General features: G+C 34.5%; 4 protein-coding genes across 6 annotated transcripts in view; 2 read left to right on the top strand and 2 right to left on the bottom strand.

Annotated features, from left to right (window-relative positions):
• Positions 1-4,477, bottom strand: part of LOC102600926 (RNA-directed DNA methylation 4) — a 6,137-nt gene extending 1,660 nt beyond the window's left edge. Inside the window, exons 1-9 of one of the 3 annotated variants that reach the window (XM_015310235.1) lie at positions 4,291-4,477; positions 4,114-4,194; positions 3,578-3,670; positions 3,402-3,482; positions 2,683-2,774; positions 2,202-2,270; positions 2,064-2,105; positions 317-468; positions 88-212 (exon numbers count right to left, since the gene is read on the bottom strand). In XM_015310235.1, the coding sequence (XP_015165721.1) occupies positions 88-212; positions 317-468; positions 2,064-2,105; positions 2,202-2,270; positions 2,683-2,774; positions 3,402-3,482; positions 3,578-3,670; positions 4,114-4,194; positions 4,291-4,393 (838 nt within the window). In that variant the 5' untranslated portion in view covers positions 4,394-4,477. Of the gene's footprint in view, positions 1-87; positions 213-316; positions 469-2,063; positions 2,106-2,201; positions 2,271-2,682; positions 2,775-3,401; positions 3,483-3,577; positions 3,728-4,113; positions 4,195-4,290 lie in introns of all 3 variants that reach the window. The other 2 variants (XM_006350812.2, XM_006350811.2) reach the window with 2 other exon arrangements.
• Positions 4,478-5,134: 657 nt separating this feature from the next.
• Positions 5,135-6,723, top strand: LOC102591357 (protein LURP-one-related 7). Its single transcript, XM_006350864.2, has 3 exons — positions 5,135-5,623; positions 5,988-6,200; positions 6,439-6,723. Exons 1-3 carry the CDS (start codon positions 5,378-5,380, stop codon positions 6,583-6,585), a joined length of 606 nt encoding a protein of 201 aa, XP_006350926.1. The 5' UTR covers positions 5,135-5,377; the 3' UTR covers positions 6,586-6,723.
• Positions 6,724-6,824: 101 nt separating this feature from the next.
• LOC102600589 (uncharacterized) lies at positions 6,825-13,034 on the bottom strand. Its single transcript, XM_006350810.2, has 7 exons — positions 12,618-13,034; positions 12,164-12,327; positions 10,300-10,511; positions 9,287-9,541; positions 9,062-9,148; positions 7,778-7,950; positions 6,825-7,305 (listed from the first exon to the last, which is right to left on the bottom strand). Exons 1-7 carry the CDS (start codon positions 12,971-12,973, stop codon positions 7,194-7,196), a joined length of 1,359 nt encoding a protein of 452 aa, XP_006350872.1. The 5' UTR covers positions 12,974-13,034; the 3' UTR covers positions 6,825-7,193.
• Positions 13,035-14,150: 1,116 nt separating this feature from the next.
• On the top strand, positions 14,151-19,064 carry LOC102600261 (U2 small nuclear ribonucleoprotein B''-like). Its single transcript, XM_006350809.2, has 5 exons — positions 14,151-14,324; positions 15,544-15,716; positions 17,425-17,509; positions 18,148-18,233; positions 18,563-19,064. Exons 1-5 carry the CDS (start codon positions 14,249-14,251, stop codon positions 18,839-18,841), a joined length of 699 nt encoding a protein of 232 aa, XP_006350871.1. The 5' UTR covers positions 14,151-14,248; the 3' UTR covers positions 18,842-19,064.
• Positions 19,065-25,028: the final 5,964 nt, after the last annotated feature.

Genomic DNA, 25,028 nt, shown 5'->3' with positions numbered 1-25,028 from the left:
TTCCTTGGGGGGGGGGGGGGGGGGGAGCAAATCATGAGATTGAATTTGAAAACAAATCCCTGGAAAAGCGAAGAAGCAATATAGAACCTTGTTTCGAGACGTAATTATGAATCTCTGACTCAATTTCTTCAGCAGCACTTGGCATGACTTCTCGTAAAAGAGGCAAATATTGGGACATCATCTTGTGATCTTCCAGCTCGGTAGTCCTGCATCTGCATTAATGTCATAAAACCAGCTCTTTTTCATTTGTGAAGGAAAAAGATAACACATGCGACAGTAACTTATGAAGCTAGCATGTAATTACGAAAACACTTACTCCTCTTGCACTTCATGGCTTTTTTCTTCAGTATCAACACGAATAACATCATATAGTCGACACATCTCATTCAGCTCTTCATTGTGCATTAGTTTTCTCTTCTCTTTTCTGCTTTTCCATATTTGCTCAAACCGGGCATTTTTCGACAAATCCTAAAGGAGGGAAGAGCAAGATAAGCTAAATCTTAAAAAGCCTTGAACCATTTAATTAGGAGAAAAGATAAGTGAATCTACTATACAAGAAACCACTATTAAGGTTATTCAAAACCCACTTAAAACCATAAGGTTAATAGAATGAATCAAGTTTGATAATATTGTAATAACGAAAAGAGCAAAGAGTGCTGCCGTCGACACAAACCTCAAAACCCAATACATGTATGAATTCAATCACATGCACAAACCTCTAGAATACAATATAATAATAGCAAATCAGATGTGGAATTCGCTAAACTAACAATACAGTTTCATAAGCTAGATTTAGCAACAAGTACCTACAGATGCAGAGTTTAGAAAGTTCAGAAGATATGTTGCAGAGTAGGCAACAAAGTTTGTGACCGCACTATCATATACTAAAAAAATGTTCAGATCATTTTCCACCAAGGTGATTAACAGAAAAAAATTCTTCTTCAATTTTTCCCCACACAACATTCTTTATTTTTTTTTTTTTTTTGATTTGCACCGGGTGTCCGAGTCTCTTTGAGCCCCGACTAATCCCGGGAGTGCACAGGCCCTCGGCAAGGAGTTTCCCGCAAGTGCACCACGGTTAATTCAGGTTTTTACCCAGTCCGATGGCCCTCAGAAATTGTTTGCACCCAGTGGGTTTCGAACTTGAGACCTTGAAAGGGAGCAAACCCCAAGGCTCAAGTCAATTGCCAGTAGGCCAACCCCTGAGGGTTCACAACATTCTTTATTTTTTTCCTTGGTCAATCCAAATATATCAGCTAACAATGAATAATATATTCCACTTGCTTATTTTTTTCAGAACAATGAATAATATATTCCACTTGCTTATTTTTTTCAGAACAATGAATAATATATTCCACTTGCTTATTTTTTTCAGAACAATGAATAATATATTCCACTTGCTTATTTTTTTCAGACAGATATGCATATGTCATGTAAACTGTTCCTATAGATAGTTTTGTTTCCTTGTATCAATATCACAACTGTTCAAGTATTGTCATCCTTCCTTCCTTTGGTATTCAATCTTTTTCTGAATGTTAGAATCAAACAGTATTTAAGAATGTCGTTTGGGTATTAACAAGCAAATTACATCCTTAACCACTATTTGATTGTAACATTCAAAAACAAATAGTACCATTGCTGGTGGGAAGTGGCATGTATCCCATGGGATTAGTCGAGGTGCACACAATCTAGACACCATGGTTATAAGAAAAAAGAATGTAAAATTTGTATTATCTCTCATTTTCTTCTTTTATCAGTAAATATTATATTATTATTACTTCTCCTATTAGAACACCAAACCACTTCAAGTAATTCTGTTTCATTCCGACATAAATGTTTCTCCATCAACATAATGACTTACCTCACTAGAAATTATTACAAAAGACAAAAAGGAAAACAAGCGTTCCACAAATAAAAAAATAGAATAGCAAATTACATGCTGTGTGGCTAAAATGCTATTAGCTAGTACAAAAGGAAAGATCCATCCATGAAATAGTAACAGTGAAAAAACAATATTGAATTACTACACAAGTAGATCTGATGGTATGGAACTCTGGTAATACCTCTTGCTTTTGCTTTGCCTTGGCAAGTAGTTGATCTTGTTTCTGCACATATCAATTAAGTGCATGCATTCATCAATTATAATTAAGCTGAAGCTCTGGTAGATGCAAACTTCTTAAGTAAATCAAGAAAGAGCTTACCTTTTCTGTCCTAAAACTTCGCCTAGCATCAGATTTCTCTTCGACTTCTGAAGAATCTGCTGGAGCCGACTGATAAAATGCAGCTATTAGAAAACTCACGTAGCTTCTATCAGGGCGAGAAATAAGCTAGTTAAATAATTGCACGAACAACTCAGAAACCCTTTTAAAAGTATGGCTTGATAATACAAGTGCTACAAAATTCTCACACTTCAAGGGTACAAGTACAACAACATGCCCAATAAGGTCCCATAAGTGGGTCTCAGGAAGGTAGGATGTACGCACACCTTACCCCTACCTTTGAGAGATAGAGAGGCTATTTCTGATAGACCCTCGGCTCAAAAGAATTGAAATCAAAGCAGGATTGAAAAGAAAATAACAACAGCAAAATAGCAAGATGAACAATGCAAAAGAAGCAACTAGTAGTAGTAAAATAGGATGTGTAAATGAGAAAGTTAAAAATGTATATTATATTACAACTAACCACAAAAAACTTCACGATATCAACAGTGACTTCTGAACTAGTTACTGTCTCCACATGTTGCACAAGTACCTTTCTGCTCTTCAATTCCTCAACTGAAAATAATTATTAGTACATAAGTATAGAAATCAAAAATAGAAAGACCTGGCATGTTACAATCTTAGAACTGCATTTGTTGCTCTTGAACTACAATAGAGATTAGAAATCCACAAAATAACCAATTACTCATTTGAGCATATATGTAAATAACATCCAACGAACTATACCTCTGTCAACCAGCTGTCTTTTTCTACAACTTCTATCAAACATTTTTCGAATACTTTTTAGAGTTAATGGTCAAAACACAACTAAAGTTCCCTCTTTTTCAAATTTCATATCTTAATTATAAGGTGTACGAGTTCCCTACCTGAAATATCACCAACTATATATCAAAACACACTTCAACTTTCTGTTGTTCCCTTACCCTACCTGAAATACTAACACAGTTCAGGTAGGAAAAGGATACAATTGATAGTTGAGGTGTCTTCTTATAAATCGTTGGTGATAGTAAACTCGAACCTATTTGATAGTGCACCTCGGAAAACTGAGATATTTTAAGTGTGTTTTAATACTTCAACCTACTTTTTAACTACAAAAGTAATTTTTAGATACTATGTAAATTCAAAAAATGTCCGAATTCTCATACTGAACTTTAAAGTGTTAACCATCAAAATTCAACAAACCTCTACTTGAAGATTCATCGATTGAAAGCTTTGCAAAGTCGAGCAATGGTCGTTTGGCTGGCCTCTCATTGATTTCAAGCCCTGGCGGTGCACAACAGTTGGAATAATTAAAAAGTTAAGCTTCAAATAAACCAAAAATAACAAAAAGGTTGACTGTGAAAAACCCTAGAACTTACAGAAAGCGTCAAGTCGAGACTGGAAAGTTTTTCTCTTAACCCTAACAACGACGAGCTTGTCTTCCTTTGCCGGAACAGAAGAACTCTCTCCGACTGCAGCCATTGATGCCGGAAAGAATGTCAGCGGCGGTGTTTCACGAGCTACTTCGACTTATATAATTGGGACTTCGAATATATTAATATTATATGAAGCTGGTGGCAAATTTTACGGAAAATAAAGAAATAAATGTTTTTTTTTTGTCTAATATTATACTCCCAATTATTGAATTTTTTTATTTACATCTAACATATTACTACTATTATTTTTTTAGTATTATTAGGAAAACTCCCTTTTTAATTTATTTTTTAATCAGCATTTTATAAATAGGTAAAACAAAAAATTCTTATGTATAATTATTTATTTATTAAATTCTTTTTGTCTTCAAGCTGAGAAAATACTGGAGAAAGTTCTCGTATGTTCATGTTCATTTTTATATATATATTTTAATTTTTTTTAGTGAAAATTTTGGTTCCTTTACTGTATAACATTAACATACCTTTGCATGAAGAATCAGAGATTGAAAGCTTCGCAAAATCAAGCAATGGTCGTTTAAGTGGCCTCTCACTGATTTCGCTCCCTGTCGATGCATAAGAACTGGATCAATTGAAAATTTATGATTCCAAACAAACTCAAAATAGCAAAATGTTGACGGTGAAAAAGCCCTAAAACTCACGTAATACGTCACGACGAGATCGGAACCTTTTCCGATCAGAACTACCGGTGACGGGCGGGTCATCCTTAGACGGAAGTGAAGAACTTCCGGTAATTGCAGACATTGCCGGGAAGAAACTTTACGGCGAAGTTTCGCGCATTCCGTCGGGTACAATTATCGTGATTGTCAGTACTTTTTTTTTTTTAGAAAGCTTTGGCCTTTATCAAGTCACATAAAAAAATGAGGATAAAAAGATGATCTGTCAAAATATAAATTATTTGATTTATTTAAGTTAAAACATTGGTTTAGAAAATCAAGTATACATTTATTAACATCAAGTATACATTTATTTAAGTTAAAATATTGGAGTATAATTCTTTCACAATGATATATTTACATCAAGTATACATTTTTTTAATTTTAGGATGATAGATCTTATTTTACAAAATATAAATTTATGAATCATTAAAATCACAATTTTGAATGTAAAATCCTACTTTTGAATTAGAGATTTAAATTGGTATTGAAATGGAAATTTTATAAATGAACATTGATTTTAAATCAAACTTAAAATTGAAATTACAAATTTTATAACCAAACATACTATGTTGTAGACTCTTGCCCATTGTTATTATGTGATAGAAAGGAAAATATCAAAGGAAGTCCCAAAACGACAATAAAGTTATCTTTATTCATTAATTTAAGTCATTAAAATAATTATTACTAATATTTAAATTAGAGTAAATTATCTACGACATATTCCTTAAGATACAATTCTTTTTAAAGTCTAGGAACACAAAATATTTTGTACATTAAAGTGCATTTTGGGGAAATGAAATTTATGTCAAATTGTCACATTTCTTTAATATTAATTAAATTAATCAAATTGAAATATTTTCTAACCATCTCCTATATTCGCTTATAATTACTACAAAATATCCCTTGTTGCCAAAAGTAATTTATAAAGTTAAATTCGTCCAACTTTTAATTTGATTCTTGTCGAAGCAAAACGCCGGAGAGCTCCAGTCATTGCCACCATCATCTTCAAAATTTTCCGTCTCTTTTGGTGGAGTTATCCTTACGGAGTTCGTCAATTTTAAGCTGATTGATGGGAACCACTGCTACGCCGGAGGAATGGCCGCCGGACGGGCAATTCCCATTTGATCTTTTTGTATCGAAGAAGTATAAGTCCTTCTGGGATGCTGGAAACATCCAATTTACCGATGCTGTTGGCAATTTGTTCTTCAGCGTTGACCGTCGTCGTCAACCTCAGAATTCGGCAGCCCAGACCCACCCTCAAAAACTAATTCTTGATGCATCGGACAATACCCTGATTCGCTTAGTTCGATTAATTGTAAGTTTTCTTAATTGGTAAAACCCCCCAAGTTTATAGTCAGAAACTGCTTCTTTATGCATCTGATATACTATCATTTGTATAGTTCCATTATCTTTCTCTGTTGCTGATTCTAATTTGTTGAGACAATGTTTAGCTGTTTACCTTAGGAAGGAAGAACAACTACTAAAAGAAAGCTCATTTCTATGTGTAAATGGTTCTTTTGTGATAACAATGTAGAATGTAGACGTGAAGGAGTTGCTCAGATGGTAAACACATAAGGTTCAAGCAAAAAGGTGGGAGTTGGGAGGGGTAAAAAAATGTAGAATGTATATATTTATCTTCTTAAGATGTGTGATGTTATTTCTTTCCTCCTGTCTTGTAGAAAGGATCATGGCAAGGCTTTATGGTAAGTGATAATGAAGAAAAGGAGTTGATGTTCAGTGTGAATAAGACGCTAAATACATTTACTAAACTAGAGTTTGACATATTCCTTGGTGATGGACATGTTGAAGGCGCAGAGGCTGATCTTAAGATGAAAGGTTCCGCCTTCAAGAGATCCTGCACCATCTACAAAGGCAATTCCATAGTAGCTGAGGTATTAATATCCCACACATTGCAGTATAAAATCTTGTCTGTGGGTCGTTGTGACATTTTGCCATATATTCGTTGTTCCCTGGTAGATCCATACATGTAGGAAACTATGTTTAGGGTCGTTGTGCTTGAAGGTGTAGGTTTTGAGTGAAGTATTTAGATATACACAGATCCATATTGTGTTCTTATTTCATGTTCGTCATATGTTGAGTTTTAACCTGCTTCATTGTACTTGAATGCAGACTAGCCTTATGTACACACTTGGATTCAGGAAGCATTTCATTCCAAGGAACAGATTTCGAGTAACCATATTTCCCGGTTTTGCTGAGCTTAGCCTTGTTGTGGCTTTGGTTGTAGTATTTTTTGACAAACGGAAATTTTGGCTATAACCTCTCAACAAGATGGATGGCGGGCAGTGTAACAAAGATAATTAAACCATCATTCCTTTTTATTTCAATGTTACAAATTTCATATGACAATGTTGCAATGTTATCTTTTCCTACATAAAATTTCAAAATCTGAGCAAACAATTTTCTCAGATATCAAGAGACATTATTGTGGGAACCATGATCGAAGAACTGTCATCTTTACAGCGGTAAATCTAAAAGCATCCACCTTGCTAAGGATAAAACCTAAAAATTCAAAAGGTTTAATGTATTGTGCAATTACAACATTATTGAATAAATACACCAGGTCAGAAAAACAAGCAAAAGGAAATGGAAAGAACAATAGCCCAGTGTAATGATGTATAATATGAATCTGTGGTTATGTTCTAGATATCAAAGCATACAAACACAGGCAGTATATGCCTAAACTAGCCTAGAGTACAGAGCAAAATTTCAAGAAGGAAACCTCACCGTTTTCTCTAGAGAGTTGGTCAAGAAAGCAGCCAGATTATTTGTTGCTGAGAATGACCAGATTCACAGAGCATTAACAGATGCAATAACTTTCCTGTTAAAATCTCAATGTTATCTGTTGAAGTTCGATTCTTTGTGGTTCATCGCATGAAAGGAACCAGCCATCTCATTTCTGCGCCATTTCCATTTGAAAGATAATAGATTTTCTTCCAGCTTTGTTCTGTAAATGCCTCACGTTGAATGAGTCGTTGTCTGTCAAATGAGAAAATTACATAAGGAGAGTTAGTACTAAACAGTGTTGTTCTGTGGCCACATAGCATAAGATAGCTTTATGAAGCAGAACTTCAACTAAGTTATAAATCCTAAAAAATAACTCTATGTTCCTTCTCTTGGCATTCCATAGTTCTTCGTTTTTCTTTTGTCGTTTTCAAAGAAATGGTTCAAACTTTTATTAAACAGACCACTACATGGTTCTTCTTCTTCCAATGCTTTTTTGCTTGTGTTTTCCTTTTGATGAATCAATTGGTCATTCCTTTTCCTTCTTTTTGGGGGATAATTCAGTTGTTCACTTCCTTTTCCTTATTTAATAATTCAAATGTTTTTTTGTTCCTTTTCCTGTTCAATCTTAAGTTCTATTTTCTTCAGTATTTATGTGGCGAGTGAATGGTGACAACAGAATCCTCGCTATTCACTCTTCCTTAGGTATTATGACGAATATGCACACCTCAGGTAGTAATGACAAACGGATGCAGCTTCATCCACACTATAACGTGGGAAATTGACGCGAGCATCTGCAGGAACAACTGGTAAGTCTTTACGCAGCTTCCCTACAGCAGTTGAATGCGAGAAAGCACCCACCATCATATTGTCATGAATCATGGACCTAAATGCATTCACCTGCATATGATGGTACTATGTCAGTGACCACACTTTAACATGCAAGCTACAGTAATCAGATAATTTTAACAAAATGTAACAATTTATCAAAAAAATTTACAGCCATGCCAAACAAAAATAAGATGCATCCTTAGTTGCTTATCAATGATCAAATCTCTTGCAGTTAAGTGAAAAGGTGCTACTTGTCAAGTGTATCAAATAATTGGAACAAGGCATTCCATAAATTGACATGTTAGCATTTATGGCACTGACAGAAGAAAGACAGCTAATTTGCCAGTGTGCCACGCCAAAAAATTGATGTATGTCACTATGTCAGGCTAACAAAGGCTCCGAGCTCCAAAAAATCAACCACAGCCATCTTTGCATTGTGGCGTACCCTCTTTGCATCAAAGTCAAGTTCTGAGCCCCTGCCAGTGAAACAGACCTCTAATGACTCTAGAGAGCTCTTTGCTTCACTCCTTCCGAGTCAATACCATGAGGCAAAAAGGGGACTTTTCACATTAATTTTTCAACTTTGCTCAGCCATCCATCTCCTTTCTAAACATTATCTATACTAGAAACATATCCTAATAATTCAGAATAAGAACACATAATAATCGCATTAAAACCCTCATATGTTTCAGCAATAAGGATGGCACTACAGGCAGTATCACAAAAATTTTGGTTGTCATTTCGTGTAAATACTACATTTTCATTGGTTACAGTACGGCATAGGCCACTAGTTTTGTCCACCTCATGCATCTAAGTAAAGTCTATTGAGTCTGTCCTAGTTTCAAATTGGGAGCCAGCACAGGAAATTCCCAATTCCTGATGAATCCTCAAAATTTCCCAGATATTCAGTAAAACTTTCTTCGTAACATTTAGCATTTATATTCTCGGTGTTCCCAATCAGAATGCTCCAGAAATGTGGAATCAGAAAGAGGAAGCATAATGGGATAATTTGCTCCAAGGACATCCTCCTAGATCCAATTTAGCAGACTAACATATTTATATCAAACACAATATCTTGTTGTTTAAAATCAAATAAACTGATAGACAAGAAAACAAAGGCAGGAGAACTGTGTGAATAATTAACGAAGTAACATTTTTGAACACTTAAAGAACAGCTTACAGTTGCAAGTTCTCTAGCATGAATAGGTCGGCAAGAACGAACAGTTACTGGCTCCTCATACTCGCTGAATGTGAACCAACTGTTGTACTGTCCATGACCAAAAGAAAAATCAGGAAAAGGGATGCATGATCAATATCAATAGAAAAAGGAAATTAACCCTAACCCAGGAATGATTCAAGGGATAGAAACAAGAGGCAAAGTCACAGCGAAGTGTATTTTTCTCACTTGATCAACAGCAATAAGAACAGGCATGTCCTTGACAAGGGATAATTCTTCCCTCAAACGAACTACCACCCCAACAGCTGCGTGAGTGGAATTAAGCCCGACCTGAACCAGGTCAAGAAGAGTATAATCTAATGGTATTTGTACCACATCAGCACCCTTCATCCATCCAACACCAGCTCCCTCTCCCAATGGAATAGGTTCAAAAATTTTGCAGGGTATTTTTTGGAGGTGATCCTTATTATACTTCAAGAAATCCTGAAATGAGAGAGAAAATTATATCCATGTTTAATTCTTAGACTTGTAAGCAAATACAGTAATTAAAGGATATTATTTCTCCAGAAACAACTAGCACAAGATACTATATGAAAAAAGAAGCAGATAAATATATGGATAATATCAGGAGTTTGGTATCAATCTTATTTGTTTGAATATAGAAGTTACGCTAGACCTGCACATGTATACCTTACAAAAAATTTCACTTTCATGTTTATGGAATAGGATTAAAATGGAAGAGATCCGTAACACAAACAAAGTCAAGCACTAGATGGAGGAGATAGAGTAATAGTGAAGTTACGGGGAAAACATGCAGAAATAGTGATCCATATTTGCTACATGACATTGAAGAACAGTTTCAGATTATTTTTTCTAAAGCAGTGTATGAAGATCCACTGGGTATACATAGCAGTGCCAAGTTAAACAATTTCTGAGTATATCCTACTAGCAGATCTTTTTCTCACATCCTGGTGGGCTAAACTGTTTCTGCATAAATTATGTAATATTTGAAACAATAAGTAAAGAGAAGTTGGGTTCATTCAGTTACAGAAGTCGAAAATGTATGTCAGTATCAATTAACAACAACAACATACCCAGGGTAATCCCACAAGTAGGGTCCGGGGAGGTAAGATGTATGCAGATCTAAGGTCCACCCTACCTTTGCATGACGATATCAATTACCAAATGAAATTTAACTAGTCAAACTATGTTTCATATATAGAAAAAATACAATTTCTTGCCTGGAGAACATTTGCTGCTTGCACAGGAGTATCCCATAATCCTGTTTTAGGATTTTTATAGAAAAAGCCTCCATGAGTCCATTCTCGGCCTTTAGGAACATAAAGAACTAGCCAACCTTCATCACGTGCCCAATGAACAAGCATTGCAAGGGCAATACTCTTACCAGAACTCACAGGCCCATCTAATACAACTTGCTTTCGAGCTTTGAGACCTGCAAGTTGAGGAACATCGTCAATCATTTCTCCTAATCATGAGTTCAGTAAAATCAGCTCATAAACAACAGACTTCTTCGGATATCAAATGAAGTGGAACACATAGCAGGGTACAATTTAATTCTTCTTTCTTAAGATAAATTAAGCGAACTTCTTTAAATCATTACACAACTATAAGTTGAGATATAAAAACTATTTTGAGTGTCACTAGGCCTCTGCATACTCTTGACATCATTATAGAGGATTTTATCCAAGGGAAGGAAAAATAATTTCCAAGGACTAGGAAAAGACTAGAGAAATAACAAAAGAAGAAAAAATCATGAGGTCTCAAGTTCGAATCCAAGTGAAGAAAAAAAACACTACGTGATTGATCCTCATATGCTCAAACATTGGTGGGCAGAGTTATGCAATGCCCATTAGCTGGTGGAGGTAGAGGGTACCCGGTGGAATTAGTTGAGGTGTGCAAGGTAGCCCAAACACCACCATCATTAAAAAAAAAAAGTGAAGCTACTGAGTATAGTTTATTAATAAACAGTAAAATCTGGTAATGTAAGGGATGTTTTATTTTGCAAAATGATCCATGAGTCCTGGGCAGAGACTCAGCTTTAGCTCTGAGATGATAATCAAGTAAGTTTTGATACTTTTGCAAGCAGCAAAAGAAGGGTCATAATGGCAGCTTAAGTTGTAAATCAATACAGATATTAGGAGGAGAGAAAGCGCAGGTGATAAATGTAATGTAAATTATCGAACCGTCTTTTTCCTTCCTTCCGTGGGAAGATATACTCTAGGGTTTAGCTTGATTTATATTTCCTACTCAACGTGTTCTCTTTTCCAAATTTGAGGACATTGACTCCTCCCCTCATACTTTAAGAAAAGGAAAAGCATTTAATTTTTAAAATGTGAAAAACAATGTGGAATGATAAGTTCTCTGTGGATGAGCAACACATAATTTGTAGGTTGAAGGCACGTCACGGGTTCAAACTCTACTGCCGACAAAAGAATGGTCCATTAAGTGAAGAAGGGTAGAGCGGCAGGTCCGTTATCCACAGAGTGTTGAACCATACGCCACTGATCTTCAGCTTCAGGGACTTCTCGGTTATAAAAAAAATAGTTCTTTGGTAGATCAAGTCTTTAAACAACCTTCCACACTAATGCAAATCATTTAAAAGTTTTTAAAGTGAATTTTTCCATCCTATAAAACCACGTTCTGCAACCATCTGATTATGATTTCTTGAAGAGTTCATATTGTTGAATGTATCCTTATGAATTGAAGCTCATACCTCCAATTTACTCTCTTCAGTCAGTTCCAGCAAACTAGTTCAATCTAACCTTCTGTTGAAGGCTTATTTACTGATAATAAATCAACAAACTTGAAGAAACTAAATTCGCTTTAGTCAATCAATTATGCTGGAAGCCAAGTAAGTTGGGGCCAGCTACATGAATCATATGTAACCATCTAGTCCATTATTCAATACTAAGTATTCAAGGCAGACTAAGGGTTCTATGAAAGTAGAAGTTCATACACCACTTAACCACATTTCACATGAGTACTCTTGACAAATACAAATCTTTTCAATCATAATTCATTATATCTGGTAAGACAGAAAATAGACCTTTAAACATATGCAGCACAAAAAGACAAAGAACACACCTTTAGTATTAGATTGCAAAGTAGGATCAACAACCATTCTAAAATTATCTCGAAGATCCAGAAAACTCTGGCGTATTAGCAATGCATCTCTCATAGAGTCACCGAATTCCTTAAGCATCCCCACTGGTAATCCCTCTGGCAAAACTCTCTCCAGCTCTTCCCTCCTAAACAACCATTTCATGAGTACAGACACAAACCAGCTTAGCAACCAAGTAAATCCAAAACTTTAATTCCACGTGTAAGAGCTAACACTGCACCCACTAAAGCTTTGTTACAATTTGCACAGGTTTAGTATAAGCATATTTTTCACTCCAATATATAGTTTGAGCCAATCAAAAACATTTTTTCTAAGATACAGTTCAAGCTAAAGGCAATTGCTGCATTCACTACTCGATAAAACACATCTTCACTCGTCAATGCTGGCCTAATAATGTCTGAACAGAGAAAAATGTACCTGAATTTCATGTAAGTACATGTATCTTTTTTGGTAAGCTCAGAAATAGAAGTTGCGGAAGTGAATAGTGGACGACCATCTGGACCTATATCCAGTGATTTATCCTTCTCGTCTTCTTTGAGAGCGCGTGCACGAAGATCCTTATTGAGCGTTTCAGCAGCTTTGGCTCCTGCTGCAGCATTTTCGTGTTTTATATCCGGTCTGAAGTTGGGCTTCTTCGGGTGTGTGCTCGTCGCGAAGGTTCTGGAAGAAGAGAGCTTGGAAGATGCTGAGATTGCTGCCGGTATACGGATGTCTCCAGTGGTGGGATGGTATTTCGCCGCCGTAGCGGCTGATCGGAGTATTGACCGGAGCATTTCTTCAGGGTTTTGGAGCTCAAGGGTTTTAGCCGGCAAATGCTTCAGTAGTGTACTAGTGTTGTTGCATTTGATGAGATTGGGAAATTTGAAAAAACATTGAGGGTATTTTTGTCCTTACAGAAAAGTGTGGGTATGCCCAAATAGTAAGGTCCATTTAGATACTCTGATTATTTGCACTGTATAGCCTTTTAGGCCACTCTTTAAATTAGTAGCTAAATCATAAAGTGATAAACTCCAAAATTTATATGATTATTTTTCAGATGAATTTAGTTCACTGATCTAACCAGGGAATTAATTCAAGAGTTGCATAAAAAGTCCATTTGTATAGACACAATTCATAATTAGCTATAAATTATTTCATCGAAATATGCTTACGTTAGACTAAGTTTACGTATTTATCATAAATTTTTACACTATTTTCAAATAAAATTAAGACCTATAATAATGTATAACCCAAAAATAGAATGATAACCCGTTCATTACAACAAGTTAAATCACACGAACGTATTTTAAAAAAAAAAACAATATTATTATATATAACTTCTACTCTATTTAATTAATCCAAAACATTTTATATGTGAAAAGAATGTGATTGAAGCACTCATTGACCACATGAATGAATCTACAATGTAGACCTATCATTCTATCTAGACCAATAATGCAAAAACTAAAAGATAAAGTGATAATATATTACAACGTGTTAATTAATATCAATATTATAAAAGTTCTTTATAATGTCAATATATAGATTAAAATTTATTTGAGTAATCGAAAACATATCATGTGTGAAATTTTTTTATTAAATATTCCTTTAATCATTTGAATCAACCTTTACCCAGTCTCACATCTTCAAATCTTCTCATTCTTTACTCAGTCCTCATTTTTTCTTGAACAAGAAAAGAGCAACATAACAATAACAGACTACCGTTCAATTTAAACCAATAGTTTTTAAATCGAATAACGTATTAATTTATTATAAAAAGTTAAAAGCTATACTAATCCTTACTTATAATATCAACAATGTATATAACTAGTCTATTTTTGGTTAACAATCAACAAAATGTATTGCAAGTTTGTAACATGGGGTTGAAGCACCCTCTTGGGCCTTGACCACATCTTTCCATGGGCCGGTTGTCAATTTAAGCCCACTTTGTGTTGGCCTTTCTTGTACCTCCAAACTCATGGAATTTTGTGGCGCACATTCAGAAATCACAGAGAAGAGCAAGTGAATATACATACAGATAGAGAAAAGCTAAGCTACTCTGCTCGGTAATGATGCTTACAGGAGACATACCACCGAATCAAACTATTTACATTAAGAACTTAAACGAGAAGATCAAGAAAGAAGGTAGCTTTTTTACTTTTGTTTTTTTGAAGATTTAAGCTAGGGTTTTAGTATAAATTCGAATCAGGAATTGTTAAGGCTGCAAAATTTCAGCTGTTTATGATCTTTTCATACATTTACGCGTTGTTGAATAGTTGTAAATGGCAGCAAAATACCATATAAATCCATTGTGTATGAGTACTATATGGAGTTGTAAGTTGGAGAGAAGGAATTAGAGAAGTCATAATAGAAGGGTGTGTAGAATATGTATGTTTACCCGGGGTAAAGTAAAGGGTAGAGTTTCAAGTGACTTGTAATCGCAGATTGTCTTCCATGAATGTTGGGTCAAATTTTGTAAGCCATGTACCTGGGAGGAACTTATTAAAAGGAAGGGTTTCCGCTTTTGGCAGCCCGTGTTGGTTGAGAGGAGCTGGACTTTGAATAAAGCAAAGGTCTAGTGGTGTTTTTCCCAGTCACATTCATGGATTCTGTCAAAAGAATACAAGCCCTTTTGGGGTGAATTGGATTCTGCAAAGTTGGCGTTAACTGAACCTAGTATGTTAGGCGTGCAATAAGTGTGAGGTTTTTAGAACCCCCATTTGCTTTAAGAGATAAACTCTATGCAGTATTGGAATAGAATGTTCCTGAGTGGAGTTGGACAGATTCATTAGGGAACACCAACTAATTTGGGACTGAGCAGGGAAAATACTCTTCGATTTCATCAAGTTTTCTGGTGATCATTTCCTTCTTATTTTTGTGCATTTTTGCCTCAATATCTATATTATTATCTTTGTGTTGAGGGTTAAACTTGGCATGAAAAAAGATGTACTTATCAAGGAGAAAGTTTCAAGGTTCGCTTTTTTAGTGTTCTATCAAGTACCGAAACTTATGTCTCTTATGTAACACTGCCTTGAGAAATGGTATTCTTATTACAACAGAGTTTTGCAAGACCCAATTATTGGGTTGTCTATTTTCTTTTGCTCATTTGTGCTTTCAAATGCTTTTTTCTGTTTGTTTATGGTGTGCGTGGAGTTTTTTTATGTGTACCGGCAACGATGCCATTTTGAACCATTTCTGTTATCTAATTTCGGAAAATGCCAAGCATCCTCTGGCTTGTCTTTTGTATATAAGAAATTAATGTGGAATATAATTATTAACTCTTATGGTTTTAATGGGTTTGACAACAGCTGTTTGCAGGAGTATGTACTTTGCTACATGCTAATGGTTTTTTCTTGTTTTGCAGAGCTAAAGAGGTCTCTGTATTGCTTGTTCTCGCAGTATGGGAGGATTGTCGATATAGTAGCTCTTAAGACTCCCAAACTTAGAGGACAATCATGGGTTGTGTTTAGTGAAGTCACAGCTGCCAGTAATGCTGTGAGGCAAATGCAAAACTTCCCGTTTTATGACAAACCAATGGTGAGCATAACAGTTGGAATTGGAATCTGTTTCTCTTGTTCATTTTTTTGTACTAACATGACTGTTGCGGCTTAATTGTTCAAAAATGTCCTGCTTCATTGTCCTTATTTTCTCTATCCATCTCCTGAAGTATGTGATGATCCTTTAACAACTTGTTATGTTTATGTGATATCCTTTGTCCTATCAGAAAAAAGCTACTACTATGTCTACTGTACAGTAGTTCTCTAAATGTATCTTTTCAGCTTGGACTGCCCTGATTTCTGGTTTTATAGTCTGTCCCTAAATCATGTAGTCTTTCAAGATGTGGAAACATATTGCTGACTCCACACTATGCTTTAAACCATTTCAAATTTTCGATAAATACCTGCACTTCATTAAAAAAGTATACCAAGTTATATTACTAAAACTAATACTAATACAGTATTTGTCAAAAAGGTATGCCAAACTTCTTTTACAGAATGTGGTAATCCTCACCCTAACTACCCTGCTCAGGAGCCAAATAGTGCCTTTTCCTACTTTGCTTCAATGGTGACTCTTACTCCCGATCGCATGGTTGAAGGTGGAGGCCCTTCTCACTAGGCTATCCATCCCTTGTCTGCCTTAGTTAAAGAATTTATTGATTGATCTTTTAATTTTTTTTTTTTCCTGATTATGGTTGTGGTGGTATAAAATTGAAAATATAGCTGCCTGCCTGAACATTGACAGACTGACCTTTAGTCAAGTTATGAATTATTATTCTTATTAAGGACCACGGAAACATAATGTAAACTAAAACGATACCATTTTGGGCCTCAAGGTTTGGTATAGTGGTAAAAGCGCCTCATGTTGTATGTAGGTTGTGCACTCGTCGCATTTGAATTCTTGTTGAGGCAATAGCCTAGTATTTAAGTGGAGAAGAGGAGACAGAATGTCCCATTATCCCTCGGAGTATCAAAACCATGCACCACTGGGGATTTCTCAGTTATAAATAAAATAACACCATTATAAGATCGGATACATGTATGCTTGTGTTTTGTGTGAATTGGCTTTTTGTACGAGTAGGAATGTGCAAGTTCAATCTTCTCTGGAGTCCGGACATATATAAGCTCTACATAGCTAGCTAATGAAGATATGGACTAAGACCCACAACAATCTGCTTAACCTTTACAAGCAAAAGAAGACTCTGGAACTGTGTAATAGGGTAAAAAGAGTATCAGATTAATTCGATATGACCTGAAGTTTATCAACTGTTGTTAAATGGGAAGGGTTAGATGTAGGCTTCTGACATTATCATACAGAGTAAAGCGCTGCATCTGTTACCCATTTTTGTCTAAATCCTTATCACCTTGTGCTTTTAGGAAGAAACTCCTCAGCTTTGTAGAATATAGAAGTCACAAATATGCACCCCTCTAGAGTAATTGTATCTGGAAAGCTGTCTCGTCTTGTTGCTTGGTTTTAATATTCAATTTTTGGAGCATATCCTAACTAGCTTTGTGCTTTGCGCATGTCGGGCCCAAAGTGTCTCCTCTAGAGTTGCATATCAATAACCTGTATACAAGTGCACAGTAGACACTATGGGCTTCTATCTTTCTAACAATGGGACTTTTTTAGTTTTAATTTCTCTGGGACTAAATGTTTGTATTAATTGCTTAAATTGGCTTGCTGTTGTTCATTTTATATGGTGTAGAACAGTAGAAAGGTCAGTGACTAAGCTTTTGATATAATGCAGCGGATACAATATGCTAAATCAAAGTCAGATTGTATTGCTAAGGCAGAGGGGACCTATGACAAGAAAAAGAAACAAGATGAAAAAGGTGACTTCATTCTGTTGTATATTATTCACCTGCTCCATTTCCTCTTAAGCTTCTCATTGGTTCCAAAGTGCATGTCATGGAAAGTCATGTATGGAAATGTTTAAAAATGAATCTTGTAGTCCAAGAGGAGCACTCTTTGCTGAAGCTAAGAGCATTCAAACAAACTAAATAAACATTAATTACTATTGTAATTTCTGTATACCTTTAAGATTTTCCTTCTGGCAAAGTTCTTTTGTTACAACTGAGCTAAACAGAATATTTTATAGTTCAACTGAAGGGTCTTAACAGAATAGTACTAGATGCATAATCCTTGAGTAGCACCTGTCATATTGATTGTGATCTTGTCTACTACATCCACTTACAATTTTCTCATCATTGTGGGTGCCTAATGTATATGATCCTAGAGAAAGGCAACTACAATCATGGACTAGTGATGAAAAACTTTGTTAGGAGTATCGTAATCATCAGCATGCATGCATTTCATTTTATCACAATTCTCGCAGTTTCCAAAGCTTGATAGTGTTGCAGTTTTGATGAACCACGTGTATTTGCATTGCATGCATAACTTTTAAAATGCATTTGCCAGTTATTTTGTTGACTTCTAGTGATCTGGACTAACTTGAAATATTAATATGTAGTGGAGAAAAGGAAACGTACTGAAGAAACTCCACAAACTGGTGCAGCTAATGGCCCAAGAGCTGACAGTAACGGCGGAGGTCCAGCTGTAAGTTTGTTGCAACTTCATTATTTGTTTCAACTATTGCTTTTTTTCTTTGGTTTAGTTGTACAAAAACCTGCCTCTCCTTTGTCCATAATTGTGCGATTAATTGTCCATATGGAACTTCATATGTACTATGACTGCCTTTGTAATGACCCTAAAGTAATGCGCTCACAGCCTGGTTATACTTACACCCATAGCTCCGAATGACTAGCAGCTTGACTTCATGACAACTTCCTATATGTTACAGTTGATCTCTTTTTGTTCAACATTATTATCTGAATATGCTCATCTATTATCTTCATTAATTTCATGTTGTCGAACAACTTTTGCAGGCTGCATCTCGACAAGGAAAGCCAAGTGCTCAAGATATTGCAGAACCAAATAATATCCTCTTCATACAGAATCTGCCCCACGAGACAACAAGTATGATGCTTGAAGTGCTCTTCAAACAGTATCCTGGCTTTAGAGAAGTTCGAATGATTGAAGCAAAGCCAGGTATTGCATTCGTGGAATTTGATGACGATGTCCAGTCTTCAGTCGCCATGCAGGCCCTTCAAGGCTTCAAAATCACACCCCAGAATCCCATGGCAATCACATATGCCAAGAAATGAGCATTCTTAATTCCAGTACATGCTGGTATTGTATGTTCACCCCATAGGTCAGATGAGATGAAGATGTAGAAGGCCACATGTATTATACACTTGAGCAGGCAGGCTTCTTTTAAGCCTTGAAGTCTTTTGGGTCTTTGTAGCCAATTAAAAATGTTTTAAACAATTTGATTTTATGTACTAGTGCTGCCGAATCCTAAGAAAATAGGTGTTTGATTGTCTGGTATTTTGATTTTTGGCAATTCTCTTTCTCAATTTGAATTAAATCAAATATTTGTTTTCTTACATTATCAAGCAAGTAGTGTCTATTTAATTTCTTTTTAACTCAAAAGTATTTTTACTAAGATAATGGATGATCGACAAAGCAAAACGCAAAAGGTGAAAGAGTGAATGCATTATAACTAGGTTCTCTGGTTTCAGAATATGAGCTGCTAAATATTTTGCAAAATTTCCAGACAACATATTCTCCATTTTTCAATAGTGACTGTCAAAAGCTTTTTATATTATAAAATATTGGATATCACCTATATCTAATTGACGGACTAATGCACGTTCTATAAGTTGATTATTCAATAATTATAAAATCATTTGAAAAATGATTAATCATGAGTTATGTGTGTAACTAAGTTGAATAATGTTTCATTTTTGACATTTGTTCGTTATTAGAGAAAGGATAGAGAGGAAGAAGAAAGCATTGATCTTCATTTTTCTACTACACAATATTTCATAGTCTAACTAGTAGTACTAATAGTTATAGTAATAATTTAACTTTTTCCTAACAAACAATATTTGGGCAAACAAGGTCTAAAAGGTAAAAAGAACAAACTAAAATGAAGCCATTGTTTGATTTGATAGCATGTATTTCTTGTTATTTTGTTATGTGTAGTTGAACTTGAAAAATGAAATGTTAGACTTCATGAGTTTTATTTTCATTTGTGTTCTGAAATCTCTGTCTAATGCCGTAACAGTACATTTACTTTTTTCCTTATTATACAACATTATAAATGAACTCCACTTACAGAAAAGGAAGAGGCAATATTCAGATGATGTCATTATTATTTTGTACCTGTATGTGTTCTTGAACTTCAAAAGGAAATATGATGATTTAATTTGGTGAGGTGCACTCATTTTCATTTGTTGGTTGTTTTCTTGTGCGGAAGATTGATTTTCACTTGCTGATTGTTTTCTTGGTAGTCCTCTAAATGATATGTAAACTGATAGGTAGACGTTTAGCCTGTGGCATGAAATTCATTCAAGAGATAACTGCTCTCTATTGATGTTTATTAGGGATAATGAAACCCCCTAAGTGGATTCCTTTGTCTAGTGATAGATATGGAATAATAAGATGATCGTATTAGGATTTTTTGTTTTTGTTTCCCGCTGATTGTATTTATGTTCTGAAGATTGTATTGGTCTAATGCCATCGCACATGTAGTCCTCTAAATCATATAGGTATTCATTCAAGAGATAACTGATGTGTATTGTTCAAGAGACAACTGGAAATAAAGAACCCCTATCTAGTGATAGATATGGAATAATTTATTCTAATGCCGTCGCACGTATGAAGATTATCTAATTTGAATTAATTTTCTGCTGATTGTTTTCCTTTAAATGATATGTAATCTGATATATGGTAGGTAGATATTTAGCCAGGTTCCACTAGCATGAAATTCATTCAAGAGATAACTGTTGTCTATTGATGTTTCTTTGGGATAATGAAACCTCTGTGGATTCCTTTGTCCAGAGATGGATATGAAATCTATAAAAGATTTGTTGGAGCAGATGTTGGACCAAGTTCCACTTCAACATACTGGGGAATCCAAAGATGTATACGAAATCATAGGAAAGCTAGAGCAGATTAAATCATATCTTTTAACCCAAGGTAATAATCAAACAATCTTTATAATTTAATAAGTAGTATTTTTGTCTTGGTGCTGTTTTTACTGATCAAATTTTAATTTTCTTTTTTGATAAAGCAATGCATAGCAATGTATTTTTCTGGACTTTCTTCCCTTCATTCACCTCCAACTCAACAACCTTCTCCTCCAATAGCTGACCAACAAGCATTAGTATAAAATCAACAAACAATATTTGGGCCAACAAGGTCTAAAAGGTAAAAAGAACAAACTAAAAGGACTTCAGTGCAAATATTATTATAAAACGTACACAGATCTCAGAGGTAGAAAATGCGTTGTTAATATACAGAAACTTGCTTAACAGATTTTAGTTTGAGAAGGTAGCCATTTCACTTAAGCATTCTCTTTCTCGTCTGAATAAGCTTCAAATCCTTCTTTTTTTCTCATTTCTTAGCTAAAAAATTGATGTTTCTGTGTTAAAAGATGAAGAGTAGGTTCTGGGCTTAGCTAAATAATTGATGTTTTTGTGTTAATTGATGAAGAGTAGGTTCTGGGTATATATGCTTAAAATCCATCATTTTTCTCATTTCTTGTGTAAAAAAAAAGATCTTTTTGGTAGAAGATGATCAGTAGCTTCTAGGTTCACACAAATGAAGCCACTGTTTGATTTGATAGCATGTATTTCTTGTTATTTTGTTATGTGTAGTTGAACTTGAAAAATTAAATACTAGACTTCATGAGTTTCATTTTCATTTGTGTTCTGAAATCTCTGTCTAATGTCGTAACAGTTCATTTACTTTTTTCCTTGTTATACAACATTATAAATGAACTCCACTTACAGAAAAGGAAGAGGCAATATTTAGATGATGTCAATATTATTTTGTACCTGTATGTATTCTTGAACTTCAAAAGGAAATATGATGATTTAATTTGGTGAGGTGCACTCATTTTCATTTGTTGGTTATTTTCTTGTGCGGAAGATTGATTTTCACTTGCTGATTGTTTTCTTGGTAGTCCTCTAAAATGATATGTAAACTGATAGGTAGATGTTTAGCCAGTGGCATGAAATTCATTCAAGAGATAATTGTTGTTTATTGATGTTTATTAGGGATAATGAAACCCCTTAAGTGGATTCCTTTGTCTAGTGATAGATATGGAATAATAAGATGATCGTATTAGGATTTTTTGTTTTTGTTTCCCGCTGATTGTATTTATGTTCTGAAGATTGTATTGGTCTAATGTCATCGCACATTTAGTACTCTAAATCATATAGGTATTCATTCAAGAGATAATTGTTGTCTATTGTTCAAGCGACAACTAGAAATAAAGTACCCCCTGTCTAGTGATAGATATGAAATAATTTATTCTAATGCCGTCACACGTATGAAGATTATCTAATTTGAATTAATTTACTGCTGATTGTTTTCCTCTAAATGATTTGTAAACTGATATATGGTAGGTAGATATTTAGCCAGGTTCCACTAGCATGAAATTCATTCAAGAGATAATTGCTGTCTATTGATGTTTATTTGGGATAATGAAACCTCTGTGGATTCCTTTGTCTAGGGATGGATATGAAATCTATATAAGATTTGTTGGAGCAGATGTTGGACCAAGTTCCACTTCAACATACTGGGGAATTCAAAGATGTATACGAAATCATAGGGAAGCTAGAGAAGATTAAATCATATCTTTTAACCCAAGGTAACAATCAACCTATCTTTCTAATTTAATAAGTAGTTTTTTTGTCTTGGTGCTTTTACTACTGATCAAATTTTAATTTTTTTTTTTTGATAAAGCAATGCATAGCAATGTATTTTCTGGACTTTCTTCCCTTCATTCACCTCCACCTCAACAACCTTCTCCTCCAATAGCTGACCAGCAAGCATTAGTATCAAATCAACAAACAATATTTGGGCCAACAAGGTCTAAAAGGTAAAAAGAACAAACTAAAAGGACTTCAGTGCAAATATTATTATAAAACATACACAGATCCCAGAGGTAGAAAATGCGTTGTTAATATACAGAAACTTGCTTAACAGATTTTAGTTGGAGAAGGTAGCCATTTCACTTAAGCATTCTCTTTCTCATCTAGGTAAGCTTCAAATCCTTCTTTTTTTCTCATTTCTTAGCTAAAAAATTGATGTTTTTGTGTTAAAAGATGAAGAGTAGGTTCTGGGCTTAGCTAAATAATTGATGTTTTTGTGTTAAAAGATGAAGAGTAGGTTCTGGGCTTAGCTAAATAATTGATGTTTTTGTGTTAAAAGATGAAGAGTAGGTTCTGGGCTTAGCTAAATAATTGATGTTTTTGTGTTAAAAGATGAAGAGTAGGTTCTGGGCTTAGCTAAATAATTGATGTTTTTGTGTTAAAAGATGAAGAGTAGGTTCTGGGCTTAGCTAAATAATTGATGTTTTTGTGTTAAAAGATGAAGAGTAGGTTTCGGGTATATATGCTTCAAATCCATTTTTTTCTCATTTCTCGTGTAAAAAAAATGATCTTTTTGGTAGAAGATGATCAGTAGCTTCTAGTTTCACACAAATGAAGCCATAGTTTGATTTGATAGCATGTATTTCTTGTTATTTTGTTATGTGTAGTTGAATTTTGAAAGATGAAATGTTAGACTTCATTAGTTTCATTTTCATTTGTGTTCTGAAATCTCTGTCTAATGCTGTAACAGTTCATTTACTTTTTTCCTTGTTATATAACATTATAAATGAACTCCACTTACAGAAAATGAAGAGGCAATATTCAGATGATGTCATTATTATTTTATACCTGTGTGTGTTCTTGAACTTCAAAAAGAAATATTATGATTTAATTTGGTGAGGTGCACTCATTTTCATTTGTTGGTTGTTTTCTTGTGCGGAAGATTGATTTTCACTTGCTAATTGTTTTCTTGGTAGTCCTCTAAATGATATGTAAACTGATAGGTAGATGTTTAGCCAGTGGCATGAAATTCATTCAAGAGATATCTGTTATCTATTGATGTTTATTATGGATAATGAAACCCCCTAAGTGGATTCCTTTGTCTAGTGATAGATATGGAATAATAAGATGATCGTATTAGAATTTTTTGTTTTTCTTTCCCGTTGATTGTATTTATGTTCTGAAGATTGTATTGGTCTAATGCCATCGCACATGTAGTCCTCTAAATCATATAGGTATCCATTCAAGAGATAACTACTGTCTACTGTTCAAGAGACAACTGGAAATATAGAACCCCTGTCTAGTGATAGATATGGAATAATTTATTCTAATGCCGCCGCACGTATGAAGATTATCTAATTTGAATTAATTTTCTATTTATTGTTTTCCTCTAAATGATATGTAAACTGATATATGGTAGGTAGATATTTAGCCAGGTTCCACTAGCAAGAAATTCATTCAAGAGATAACAGTTGTCTATTGATGTTTATTTGGGATAATGAAACCTCTGTAGATTCCTTTGTCTAGAGATGAATATGAAATCTATAAAAGATTTGTTGGAGAAGATGTTGGACCAAGTTCAACATCAACATACTGGGAAATCCAAAGATGTATACGAAATCATAGGGAAGCTTGAGCAGATTAAATCATATCTTTTAACCCAAGGTAATAATCAAACGATCTTTATAATTTAATAAGTAGTTTTTTTGTCTATGAGATTTTTTAACTGATCAAATTTTAATTTTTTTTTTGATAAAGCAATGCATAGCAATGTATTTTCTGGACTTTCTTACATTCATTCACCTCAACCTCATTAACCTTCTCCTCCAATAGCTGACCAGCAAGCATTAGTATCAAATCAACAAACAATATTTGGGCCAACAAGGTCTAAAAGGTAAAAAGAACAAACTAAAAGGACTTTAGTGCAAATATTATTATAAAACGTACACAGATCCCAGAGGTATAAAATGCATTGTTAATATACCGAAACTTGCTTAACAGATTTTAGTTGGAGAAGGTAGCCATTTCACTTAAGCATTCTCTTTCTCATCTGGGTAAGCTTCAAATCCTTCTTTTTTTCTCATTTCTTAGCTTAAAAAATGATGTTTTTGTGTTAAAAGATGAAGAGTAAGTTCTGGGCTTAGCTAAATAATTGATGTTTTTGTGTTAAAAGATGAAGAGTAAGTTCTGGGCTTAGCTAAATAATTGATGTTTTTGTGTTAAAAGATGAAGAGTAAGTTCTGGGCTTAGCTAAATAATTGATGTTTTTGTGTTAAAAGATGAAGAGTAAGTTCTGGGCTTAGCTAAATAATTGATGTTTTTGTGTTAAAAGATGAAGAGTAAGTTCTGGGCTTAGCTAAATAATTGATGTTTTTGTGTTAAAAGATGAAGAGTAGGTTCTGGGCTT

This window comes from Solanum tuberosum, unplaced genomic scaffold, assembly GCF_000226075.1.
Source record: "Solanum tuberosum cultivar DM 1-3 516 R44 unplaced genomic scaffold, SolTub_3.0 scf00128, whole genome shotgun sequence".
NCBI lineage: Eukaryota > Viridiplantae > Streptophyta > Magnoliopsida > Solanales > Solanaceae > Solanum > Solanum tuberosum.
Note: the sequence above shows the minus strand (reverse complement) of the source record. Positions and strands in the feature narration are given on the sequence as shown.